This window comes from Gambusia affinis, linkage group LG10 (assembly GCF_019740435.1).
Source record: "Gambusia affinis linkage group LG10, SWU_Gaff_1.0, whole genome shotgun sequence".
Taxonomy (NCBI): domain Eukaryota; kingdom Metazoa; phylum Chordata; class Actinopteri; order Cyprinodontiformes; family Poeciliidae; genus Gambusia; species Gambusia affinis.
Window position 1 is genome coordinate 11,088,244 of NC_057877.1, and position 13,740 is coordinate 11,101,983.

Sequence of the window (13,740 nt, forward strand, 5' to 3'; positions counted from 1 at the left end):
TTGGGTTTAACTGAATTCCAGAAATACATTTACTTTTGCATGGTATTCAAATTAAATGGGATGCACCTAAAAATCAGCAGGCGGTGTGTGATTGCCAAAAGGTTTAGGTTCTTCTCGTCACTGAGCGGAAATATTCAGCTTGTCTCATAGGCCCTTTTTTTCCTCCCCACAGGATTTCTTTGCATCTATCCCATTTATATTCTAATGTAAGGATGAATGTAGAGGTCTAAAAACAACAAATCCTCATGAGAATGGATATCAAACACCCCAATTATTCTCATACCAAGTTGTTTATGTATGAATCAGAAAATGTTACCTGAGCTTCAACGATTTCCTATTACCACACTTGATGACATACGTCAAGGTAAAATCAAATCATCAGTTGAAAGTAATAATGTGGGTTGGGCCAATCAGTGCAGGAGATAAAATGTAGCAGAGTAAAATTATACCTTTCCATACATGCAACATCATCGTGTACAGACATGTTAGAAGTTTCTGCAGTTCTTGGAATGAGAGCCACAAGAAGCCTATAATTACAATATTTTGGATGCGGCTGCATTGCCAGCAGAGTGTTTGGATATAGGAAATCACCAGCTGTGCCAGCCAAGAGCATGTCAAACTAACCTGAACATTTTCAGAACAGAAGAGCAAATAAACCCAGGACCCATGTCAGACTGAGCACGCCCACACACGTTAACCATTTGTTTTGACTCTTTGTGAATATTGTTACTAGCCAATACAGAAATACTTGCACAACTGTATGGTTAGTTTTCTTGACACATTAGCAGCGACCAGCTGCAGGAATAAAGGTGTATTAATACACTAACATAAACCCCCCCTGTCTAATACATCCATTATCACTTGTCGGTGAGTCAACTTTATGCTTTCACTGACCTGCTTTTGATGCAGAAGAGGCAAAGCAAGCAGATGTGTGTTGAGTGAACATAATCCTTGCTTCAGGGTTTAATTATATGAATAATATTTGCCCTTTTCAGTCTGTACAATTTTTATTTATTTTTTTTCGCTTCCGTGCCTATCATTTTTCTCACTGTGTGAAAACTCTGCATAACTATTCAGATTTTTTTCCTGGAGAGTTTAAATAGTATTTTTATAGAAAGTACCACACAGGCAAATAAAACCGCTCCAAAACTAAAGGAAAAAAAAAAGAAAAAAAGAAAAAAGGACAATCCAGAGAATCCTAGCATTTCTCCAGAGACGGATGCTTCATGGTCAAATTTCGCAGAGCCCTACAATGACTATAATGGACAGAAACATGAGTATGCTAAGTATGCTGACCAAAAGGAAAAAAAAAAAAAAAAAAAAGAACAAAGATGATCTGTCCTTCAGCCCTTATATCCACTGACCAAAGACAACATGGGGAATATATGGTCACACAAGCAAAAAAATATTTAAAAAAGCATTGATTGGTCAAACGCAAATTTCTGGCCATATTGATTTGAAACCCCATCAAAGTTTGAAACATCTCTGGAAAAAAATCACAAATAATCTTAAACTGAAAAATAAAGAAAACACCTATTAATTTGAATATATGGGGGTCGGGTGGTTTTTTTAAGATGTGGGGGAACCATACTCATAAGAGTGCAATAATATAATGAACTGTTTGAAATACCAGGACACACTAAGTCAAAGTGGTTAAGATAAAGATCATCACAGGATAATGATTTAAGTCAAGATGGAAATGGTTGACCAAATAAAAAGTTAACCTTGATCTCAGTCTCCAGACCTAAATCCAACAGAAACATGTGAGTTTAGCTGAGGAAAAGAAATCAAAGGGGAAGACTGGGTCTGTATTACTAGTGAATATTAAAAAAATTCTCATTTCTTATACTGGGAGTCTTTTTCTCACTGAACAAAAGTATTCAAATTAAAGATAAAATCTCTTTCTGTTTGAGGTTATAGCACTGCGATTATAGATTAGTACCTTTTAATGTTGCAGTTTTTAATATTGACCATAAATATGGCTAGGCCTGCGAACCGAAGGAAAAGAAACGGCTTTAAAAAAAACAAAAAAAAAAAAAAAAAAAAAAAAACGGAGTAAAATGCAGGCAATAACACACAACAAATAACAGTAAAGCAATAATTTAAGAAAACAATGTGAGCTTCTCTTGCTTTGCTTTCTAAGAAATGAAACACTGGGGAGTGGGTGGACATGAATTTACAGCACTGTGTGTGTGTCAGCATCAAAATTATGAAATCTTAAACTAAGCTGCATCTCATGAAGGCTCAAACACGCATTTTGGCACCAATAAATATTTTTAAAAAATTCAGCAGGTTAACTGTAATGCCTCCAGAGCAATACTTTATAAAGAAACAATGCTTTACAACATGTGCATGAATGGCTGTGCCGAGGTAGTGAAAGATCGTTTGCTTACCCCTTGGTTTCCATTAAATCTGATCAAGGGCTGTTGTGACAGGACCTGCAATAAAGAAACAGAAATTAGTTTACGCTTTATTTTGACTTGTAAAATATGTTCAACTCAGGCCACATCTCAAAAATCATATTTTCAATTAAATGATTCAATAAGCAAAATTTATTACACAAAATTACATCAACAGTCACTCAATAGCTAAATGAACACACCTGGGCACTGGAGGAAAAAAAAAAAAAAGCCCCGATTGCTGGCGTTTTACCAAAATTTCATCAGCTTACATTAATATCGGTGTCATTACAATTCAAAAATTTCACTAACATAAAGATCCTAAATATGGTTTGGTTTGCAAAGCTGAAACTCAACCAACTACGAGACCTCTGCAACATTTATTTGGTAAATACAAAAAGCGGGGAAGATTGGTCGTGAAGCACATCATCACATAACAAAAACGCCTCACACCAACTATCAGGTGCAGTTCTGGAACATCTGGTTCACAGAAAGTCTTCTGCAGCTACAGCAGCACCTTCCAGTGCAGGGCCAGTTGTGAACGCAGCTAATTAACTTCTGGTCAAAGGTAAGGCCATCTGTGACAACTAAAGCTACGCCATCGCTGGCTCATGCAACAGGTCCAATGTAGCCCGTCAGATAAAGAATCAACATTTTCCAGTGGTCTAGACAAAGTCCAAAATTCAAAACAACTGAAAACCTGTGAGGGACCTGGAGAAACCTCAGTGTAAGTCATATTAAAAAAAAAAGAGCTGATGTACTTGAAACAAAATTACAAGGAGATAATCTCAAGATAATAGTCAAGCCATATAGAGCAAAAATTTCAGGCTGATAGAGGTGATCCTTCAGTCCACTGGGTCATAGAGTTTCCTTTGTTTCTCTAGTCACAAGTTTAGATTTGGGCTTAGCTTGTTAAATAATGCAATGACGAATTTAAAAGTAAGATCATATCTGAATTGAAATGCTCCCCATCTCAAAGACAAGGTCCCCTAATTAACCTAATTAATTGGTAAAACATCACTCTCTGAAGGTATTTTTACACCCATTGCACTATTTTGACATCCGGTCTTCCAGAGGCTATTGGATGTTTCATTCGAAAGAAAGGAAGACATTTCTAAAGAGTTGGGGACAAGACATTTTGCAGCATAAACAGATATGCAGCCATTTGTTACAGATCAAAACAAATGAGAAAACAATGGACCTCTGACTGAGAGGACAAGGAGCATGACCCCATTTTGTACATTAGCAGTTTTGGTTGTACAATACCAGACTTTATCAAGGTAATAAATTTAATCATTCTTCATGAGATGTTTTGCGCTGACAGCGTCAATTTGTATCAGTCACAGGAACATTTCATGCCCTCTTTGTCAAACAATAGTTTAATGTCATTTTCTATGATCTCATACCCTAGATAAAAGCCATAATGTAATGCCAATAAACACGTCTGAGAAGTTTTTTTTATGTTTTTTTCTGAAACAGAGATGATCCTTTCTTGTATTTCACACAAGTCATCTGGTCTGTGTGGGGATAACCATAGACAATAAAAGTCTGATATTCTGCAGGGTTTCCCCTAGAAAATCTGCTAAGCCCAGTGGTACGAGTGGTAGAACAGTTCACTCTGTTTCTGTGTTAAAAATGTAAAACCTGGTGACTAATAATAAATACACTTGGGAAAACCCTGAGTCTGTCTAGAATTACAAACATAATTGTTTAAAATGGGGCTTTGTTTCATGCATACAGGCAGTTATTGAATTGTTTATAATAAATGCAACAAAAATATTTAGCAGGATATGAAACAATTTATCTTGAGGATAAAATATTTAAGTCATGATAACGGCATAGCTACCTCATAATTAAGAGGAAAAATGTCACCCAACCATAAAGGTCATAAAGTTCCTCTGGACAATGCAACATCTAGTTCAGTTATTACTTAACTTCACAGTAAAAGCCCAACGTTTTCTGTTGCATCACCCTGACAAAACACACAAATATCTGGACAGTTATCCCACTTGTTTTCAACATTAGTAGTTCTCTGCTTAAAGCTGCAAGACAAACCAAATTTCACAATACATTTAAGTTACTTATTTATGAAATGATGTTTCACAAAACCTGTTCATTTGCTTTAACACCTGATATTTTAGAGGTTGATGCAACGAAAACACATGAATAAGTATATTACTTTAAAGTAGTAAAACTTGAAAGTAAAAGGATTTCATAAAAAATACTTCAATGCCAGGAATAATTAAGAAATTATTAAGGAAAAGATGCACTAAGACACAACAATAAGCATCTCAAGGAAACGTTTCGTCAATGACTGCATAAAGTCGAACTAGCAACTACATGCAAGTACATTTTCAGAAACTCTTAAGATTTAAATGGAGGTTTAAGTGGCAGCTGTGTGGTACATGCTGGACATCATAAAAGACACAGAAACACTTTGTCCGACACCCAGACTAAAAACAACAACAAAAAAAGGGGAAAAAGGAAGAAATGCTCTAGTTCACAAGCTTTACAGAAAGAGACCGTTTCATTTCCTCATGCAATGTGCTCGCTCAGAGCACCAAAACTGACAAAGCACCTCACTATTCCTGAAATTTTAAACATCGCAGATTTAAGCAATCCCCACCCAACAGGCTCCCCACCTCCCCCGCCTCTCTGGTAACACTGCTAACATAGTGCTACCCTCAGCCTGTTCATTTCAATGGGCTGCTGACATGTCACTATTCTCTGGGACCTGAGCCCAGAATGTTCCACAGAGCTAACCTTACAGACAGAGATTGGGTCCTGATCACCGATCAGTACTGTGGATGCTCCCAGTCAGAGCCAACCAGAAACGGATCAGCTTGAGAAGGCTCCTCTTTGCTGCCAAGATCACTGTTCTGAAACCAACTCTGCTTAAAACATGTTGCCTATTTCACCAACACTTTCTCTCTGACTGCATATTTACATTATTTTGGAAAAGCAGCTGGCACTGTATGAAGAAAAAAAAAAAAGGACAATCTTGTACCTCAATGTTTTTTCTGTAACGATGGTAGAGGAAAAAAAAACAAAAAACAATGACTTCAATTATTCCTTTAAGATCTCAACAACAAACAAACAAAAAAAAAAAAAACAGCCAAAAATCATTACATTTATGGAAGTCCTTTTTATGTTTTAAATGGAAACAGGCAAAGGAATGGCCAGGTCTAAATAGGTATCTGAGCGGAAATTATCAAGTATTTATTTAGCATCACTGCCACGTTGAGATGTTCAACTTGTTTAAGATTAAAGTAGTGGAGGGAGCAGTCTGCACTCTACAAGGGTGAAATGACAGCGTCTATATTTTCAATGAGCATTCATCATTGCTGATTATATCTTTCTGCTCTGCCCCTTTAACGTAGCTGAGATTATGAGCCCAAGTAACAGATGTTGGCTTTATTGGACCCAGTTATTGGTGCTTTTACAGGAGCTGGCTCTTCAACACTACGAAGACATCCTTTGAAGCTTTTCATGTCTTTTACTGATAAATGCACCAGTACGTTTGATCTTGTGCTTCAAATGGGGGCATTACTATAAGATGTATGCACCCTTTGTTCGCCGTAAGAGTAAGATCAGTTTATGTTGCGTGTGACACACACACCTCACAAGCTGCTTCTAAAATGACATTTACAAACAAAAACAAGGTAATTTACAAAAAGCAGAAAGATTTTTATTATTTTTACAGTTCCAAAGTTTTTTTTCTAAGGAAAAGGGTGATGATTTGAAAGTATATATATTGAAAGGTGAAAAAAAATATATATATTTTAACAGGATAGGCCAGAAAACTTAACATAAACAGTATCATACACTCTTTGGTCACTTTGCTAGGAATACCATATTTGTACCATTTTGGCACCCATTTTGCATTTAAATGTCTTGTTTTTAAGGTGCATAGATTCAACAGGGTGTTGAACATGCTTTCTTAGGGATAGTGGTTGATTTTGGCAAGAGAGCCCCATGCAGTTGCTGCAGATTTGTCCACTCCTATTACATCACATCCTCAAAAATGCTCTGTTGAACTGAGATCTGGTGAAAGCGTAGGTCGTTTAAGCACAGCGACCTTCCTGTCATGTTCAAAAAAGCAGTTTGAGAAGATGTGATCTTAACAACCTGGTGCATTATCCTGCTGGAAACCACAGTCAGACAATGGGTACACTGCAGTCCTAAAAGGGATGATCATGGTCAGCATCAATTACTTGGGTAGGATGTGGTGCATAAACATTATCTGATTTGCCAGTCTTGTACATTCAGAAATGGTATTCTGGATACTTTCCCATGGTAGACATTTGAAGATATCTTAACACCTGTTCGTACGACGCACCACCCATTCACCCAGAACTTGGATCTTTACTCTCCAATCGAGCTCCCTGCGCCACGGCTACACAGCTCTACCAGCAGCAGTTAGCAAACACCGACAATGCGCTAAAGAGCGGTTGTAAACATCATCAATGGAGAAGAATTGTTGTGATGACGTGCTGCAGCTAGAATATTGGAAAGGGTAGGAGGATCTTAAAGAGAGTGACGCCAATTTCAAAGCATCATATTATCAATCCAAGTAAGTTTACCTTTAAGTTGTTTTTGATACAACATTCTCATATTAATTGAAGGTAACCTAGCCATTTGATTGTTCTATAAAACTGCATAACTGTCCTCTTTTGTCACTATATTAGATGTACCTAATAAAATGTCTGGTGAGCGTTTAAAGCAGGGGTCTCAAACTGCATTTCTCAAGAGCCAGAGTCCTTCGACTTTAGATGTCTGTTTCAGCACACCTGGCTCCAATATTAGCTCATTAGCAGAACTCTGTAGAGCTTCGCTGCATGCTGGTGAGGCAGTTGGACCATTTGATTCAAGTGTGCAGGACAAGGGTCACATTTAAAAGTTGCAGGACTCCAGCCCTCGAGGACTGCAGCTTGAGAACACTGATTTAAAAGGAAGAGAGGAGTGGTATGCAATAGTTAGGTTGGTGTGTGATCTGTTCTGTAAACAGCATGAATTGTAACGGCTTTAATACTGCTGCTTCAATCACACTGCACTCACATTTCTTATTTAGACGCGTTTCTATTGTCTTTGTTAAGAAAATATGCTTTTATAAAAGAAGTGGTAGCAGAAGAGCAGACTTGAGGATTTGCATTGATATATACAACTACGAACACATTTGACCTTAACTGTGTCATTTTCAGGTTCTGAAAAGTTCTGCAACATTTTCCTCAAAATATTCATTCTCTTGTTGCACTCAGCGGTTTTTTGTACTTTTTGGAGCAAAGGGGCTATCGGACTCACTGCTTCTATTCCTGTTTAGCAAGAGCCACTTGCATCACAAACAACAACCTCAGATAAACAAAGAATGTACCTGTGCAGCTGGGACAAAAGAAAGCACCTCGGGCCGGCAAACTCCAAGCTGCCGTTTTTGTCGCAAGACAATACAAAAGCAGCAGCACGCATAAATTCAAAATTAATCAATGATTTCTACAAACTCTTCCACATGCAAATATCGTTAGGAGCAAGAAGCGAGTTGCCTAGCCAAATGTTCCTCTAAAAGAAACACATTACTCCCTTCTACTGTTGCAGAAACAGAGAGGTTTGCTGGAACAGAAAGTGGGATTTAACAATAAATGTGAAATTGCAGAGTGCATTAGTGTTGAGAGTTAAGTGTCATTCAAGAACAAGTATTAAACACACTAATGTAGACTATTTAATACTTATGACATTCTGCTCACTTCTGTAGGCCCCTTATTTCATAAAAACATATTTACCCTCATATGACAGGAAATTCTTTACAACATGGGTCTAGCTGAGAATAATGATATAACTCAGGTTAATGGATATCGCAGTGCATCAACCTGCTTTTATATAGTTGTCCACAGGCTCAAAAAGCATTTAAATCCATCTAAAAAAGAAAAAAAAAACTTGAAAATATAAGCAATCCAGCATTATTTACACTTACTGAATGTCTTCATAAGAACACAGCATATATCATTGTGATGCATTTTCTGACAAAATGTGAGTGAAAACAAGATGGAGAATAGGCTCTCGATGGACCTAAAAAGTATGTCATTAGCTTGAGAACAGTCACAAAAGTAACTGTGTTACATCTGTATTAAAGTTTTGTTTTTACTTAAAGGGACTCTCCTACATATTTAAAAATGCAGAGAAAATCCAGCACCATGTTAGAGGGGATTCCATCAAGGTTTTAAAAATTCAGTTTAATTTTATTTTATGCAATGTCTTAGGGCTATTAAAACATTTTTCAGCTGAAGGTTATAGACATTCAAAGCTCCATATTGCTTCACTAGCTGTAAACTGCTGCTTGTTCTTCTAAGGCAATACGTATTTGTGGAAACGCGTATTGCCAAACGACACAGCGGGTCAGGCAGTCTGCTGTGACACTGCGTAGACATGGTCACTTGTAGTAACCCTGTCACAGGACAGAGGAACACCATGACATTTAGTGAGTCATATTTGGCTTTAGTCATTACAGCCGTCCCTGGCACTGACCCGTGATCTGCTGAGATGGAGGAATAAGCATTCCTTAAATAACCATGGTGCTGGCAGACCAACCAAAGTTGGACAGCAAAATTCAGAGCCAATACTTCGCTCCGATCTCATGAGGGTTGAGACAGGGCATAGATGCCAAGGCCCATAGCTTGCCACGAAATTAATTTTTTTTTAAATCAGTAAAAAAAAAAAAAAAAAAAAAAAAATCGGATGATGATTTAGGTTTCAACACAAAATATTTACACCAAAAATATATTCAGACAGACAGGAAAAGAGGAAAAAGATCCCATTATGCTAGTTGTGCTAATGTTACAACACTGATGTTAGAGAGCAACTTAAAAAAGGTCACTGACGCTCCTGAAGCTGTAACAGTGAAATGGTAAGCCTCCAGGAACACATAAGTTCACACCATCTGTTTAAATATTAGCTTCAAAACACAAACAGCCCACTGACTGTGTTCATACAGATGAACTTTGTAAGGCAAAAAATGTTTCAGATAACAGCTCAGTCGGCTATTAAACGGTGAAGAAATTAAACAACCCATTGCAACTTTCCCTGCTGCTGTAGTTCATTGCTAAAGAAAATATTCATCAAAACTATCAAAAGCACAGAAAGTCTACAGAGCTGCTGTCGAACACATCTGAATTAACTATATTCTTGTTTACACTGCATTTTTTCTATGCTTCAGAACCATGCTTGTCTTGAAGCAAACTTTATTTTAGCATAGAATTACATTTTACTTCTGACTTTCATGAGTCAAAACTTGATTAATCGCACGGTCAAATTTTCATCTCATCTACTTTTAAAGGTTTTATTTTTAAACAATGCAATACCCTGTCATTAACTATGCTATAGTTACAGCAAACTGCTGAAAACTTCAGTCAAAACAGTAATCAAAAGTAGACTCAGGACATCAAATAACAGCCTAAAATATCAATATTAAGGTCAGGAATATGTCTCCAATATTCACCTTGGGGTCAAATTTGGCTTCGTATACGATTGATAGTTTGACAAAATGAATCTAAGCCTTACTTCACACTGAGTTATTTGTGTTGAATAAACATGTGCTTTGCCTAAACATTGGGAGAAGGCCTGCTTGTTTTTGCTTGTGTACACTTCTATAGGGGTCAGTGATTTTCAGTCTGACATTTTCTACACTCAATAGCTGACACAATTTGGCAGAAATACATTTTGTGCGATCTCTATGAAAGGATGAAGAAACATGTCAACCAAATCACATATTCCAGGCCGCAACACAACGTCAGTAATTAGGAAATAATTTAGCCTTGAAAAACTTGTAAATGCCAATTGATATTTAGCTTCTCTATAGCAAAAAGAAAAAAAAAGTAATATTGAGCACAGCTGAATCTCACTTTGTTTCTCAATACAATTGACAAAGACTTTCCAAGGCGTTATTAAAAACTCATCCGCTCTCTAGAAACCGTTCTGGATGACGCTGGTAGCAGAATTACTCATTTCCTCACTTGCGTCACCCGGTTAAAGGAAAAAAAAAAAATACAAACATGATTAAAAGGAAGAGTGAGTGTTGGGCTCCAAGTCCCACAGCAGGAGCTCCGGTTAACTTTGTCCTCAAATGTGCAGAGAGAGGAACACAGCTGATAGTCATGTCTCTTACAGGAAGCACTCATTACACAGACAGCGCCATGGCTGCTGGGTGGATGTTGCGCAACATCCAGAAACAACATGAGAAATACTCTGAAGCCAATAAGCAAACTGCATAAGCTCTGCATCTGAGCCAGCATTTTGCATTTGGCTAGCTTAAATAGGCATAACCTGAAAATATCTGAAAGAAAAATAGAAAGTCTTGTTCTGTCAGTGTCTACACGATATATTTAGTCACAGCACAGTGATGCAATTAAGAGTTTAACTCTTTACCTTGCCCAACCCGCTGCTGCAGCTAGGTACCAGCCAGCGTTCGGGTTATGACAAAGCTAAAGGCGTGTAAATACTTAAGGAAAAAAAAAAATGTCTGAGTCACAATGAAAACAATTGAGGCTGAAGTCTAGGGTGTTGCAAAGAAACATAAGATTAATTATACTGAGATTGCACGTAGCGTCTGTCTAAGTAAGGTGATTAAGTTGGTTGTTATTGATGTTCAGCTAAGCATAAAGGCAAATCCTATGATGCTGTTGGTTTGTCATGCAATACTATGAGTTTGTTATTCTTCAAAAGCATTTTAATCTCTCCTTTATAACCTTTAATTATGCGTATTTGTTTCAAATGAAATAGGCATATTGTAGTGCATCTATGTATACCCATATGAAACTTACATATTTTAAAACAATAACTTATTTGCATACATTTTCCCATCACCTATAATTCTCATTTACATTCATCTGGAATGCAAACTGAGATCTTCTAAACCTTTGCCAAAGACACCCCTTATACCCAAAGGAAAAGAGTGACTCAAACATAATCCTCCGTTCTCCAGGTGATCTTGCATGTGCTTATTTCCATGCCAATGCTTAAAGTACTCCTAACAAAATAAGCCCTTCATGAACCCATTTGATTATGCAGTAGACTCTATCCAATAAACCGGAGTAAGCGTTTTAAGTGTAATAAGTGGGAAAAGCATAAAGACACGGTTAACCTATAATGACTTTGGCCACGGTGGCTGCAAGACTGCTTATCTGCTAAGGATGAAAATTGCAAACAGGTTCGTCACTTCCTAGTCCGTCTCTCCAGTTTATCAGTACCTTTCATCTATGGCAGGGGTGTCCAAAGTCGGTCCTCGAGGCATCATGCAGGTTTTAGTTCTCTCCCTGGTAGTACCAACAACCTTTTCAGCATGTCAATGTTCTTCTTAGGCCTTCTAACGAGCCATCATTTGATCCAGGTGCGTTAAACCAGGGAGCAAACTAAAACATCCAGGATGTCGGCCCTCAAGAACTGACTTTGGGCACCTCTGATCTGTGGTGCAATATTCTCCTGACAACTGCACAAAGTTAAACGGCTGACAAACTTGTGCGTCTGCACCGATGAACGCCATCTTCAACAGTCATGCCAGATGATAACAAACCGAAGTGCAGCTGCTTAAACTGACACACAAGCCCCGCAAAGGTTACCGTCACACCAATACCTGTGATTACATCAGCAATAACAACATCCAGTCACGTTTGCACCTAATGTACAAGTGATGTAGGACTTAAACAGGCAACCTGTGATAAATACCTGCAAGAAGGAACACACCAATAACTTGAATAATCAGCAACACAGATACGAACCAACATCTCTGATTACATGTCATCACAATCCCAGCTGTCATCTATATAGTAAATATTTCAATTGCAAAGAAAGGTTTGGCTGAAAGATTTGGTAGGCTGTAATATGCTAAAGTTCAGGTAGAATGGCAGAGACTTTGTAACTATTAAAAAGAATGTGAGGTGAGCAAAATGTGCATTCTACCTTCATCACATATGAATGTTTTTCACCAATGTCTTGAAGTCCTACATCTTAGTTTGAGTCTTCCCAAAATTGTTTCACAGCTAAATGATTTGCCATTAACGGTTTCAATACATGCAGTCCAAACTCTGACATGAATAACTTCCCTCTTTCGGACTGTCCAGCAATGGCATTTTTTCTCTCTGATGTTGGCTAGCAGTGGCAACTGGACCATAGGGGGCACCGCCCTTCCAAATGTGGAGGGGGGAAAATAGAAAAAAAAAAAAAAAGTAATTAATTAATTAAAAAATACATGATTAAAATATTGTATTAGCAGCACCAGTTTTTCTTAGTAGTGCGTGCTTAAATGTAATCTGAGTAACTTGCGCAACATTTCCACAAACTGACTATTCAACTGTGAATTTTCTTCCAATAAACTCTTCTTAATTCTCTTCTGCACCACAGAAGTGATGCCTGGTAAAGTCCTTCTGATTTTTTTGTTAATTGTATGTTTGCAGCCATGACTATTTCATCCAGTACCGTCATTAATTGATACTCAAAAGTTCAATTTCAACAGAATTTAGCCTGTTTGTTCAGTTAAACTTCTAGGCAATCCTACAGTAGTTTGGCATTTTACACAATTTTGAGTCAGATTCAGTGTTAGCCTTTGACACTTAAATACTGCATATTTTGCAAGTTACCTAACAGACCTTTTTCTTTTAGTTCAAATGAGCCTTCATGTTATTTTGAAGTATGAAGAATGCTATATTGTTGTGGAGCTATATTTATTTTCCTACCAGAAGTTTGAATCATTAGGAACTATGAAGGAAAAATGTACCGGCACAGCAAGATTTTTTTTCACAGGCCGCCACCGTTGACTAGAATGATGATTGCTGGGGTCTGCAACCTGCAGCTCTGGAGCCACATGCAGCTCTTAAGTTCCTCCACAGTAGCTCTTTATATCTTTTCACCCACAGTATATAGAACTGAACAGTGTTTCTAAATGTACAAGGTTTGTCACCATGTTTAAATATGTTTTGCTGTTAGAATGTATTCATTCGCTTGCTACAATGGCTTAATGGATTTTATTTGCTCTAGAACCTAAGAATGGACATACAATGTTGATACCTTAACCATAAAAAGCAAAACAAATAAATAAGCAGTAGGTTTGTTTGAAGGATTACGTGTAATTTAGTTTGAGAAGGGGGAAAAAAAATGGCTCTTTAAATTGTGGATGTTGCCACCCTCTGGTACAGGCTGTTCTACAAATGAAATCTGACCATTCTAGATTTCCCTTATCCTTTCCACAAACTGCTTCCATGTGCATTACTATAGCCAAATTTTCCTGAAACCCTGCGGTCTGTTTTTACATGACATGAATGTGTTACTGCTTTCTTACAAAGTTCAGATCATTTGAATGAGT

The 13,740-nt window shown here is 37.5% G+C and overlaps 1 protein-coding gene across 1 annotated transcript in view; it reads right to left on the reverse strand.

Annotated features, from left to right (window-relative positions):
• ell (elongation factor RNA polymerase II) overlaps nt 1–13,740 on the reverse strand; it is a 39,096-nt gene that overhangs the window by 23,783 nt on the left and 1,573 nt on the right. Inside the window, exon 2 of the mRNA XM_044130228.1 lies at nt 2,394–2,438. Coding sequence (XP_043986163.1) covers nt 2,394–2,438 — 45 coding nt within the window. The remainder of the gene's footprint in view (nt 1–2,393; nt 2,439–13,740) is intronic.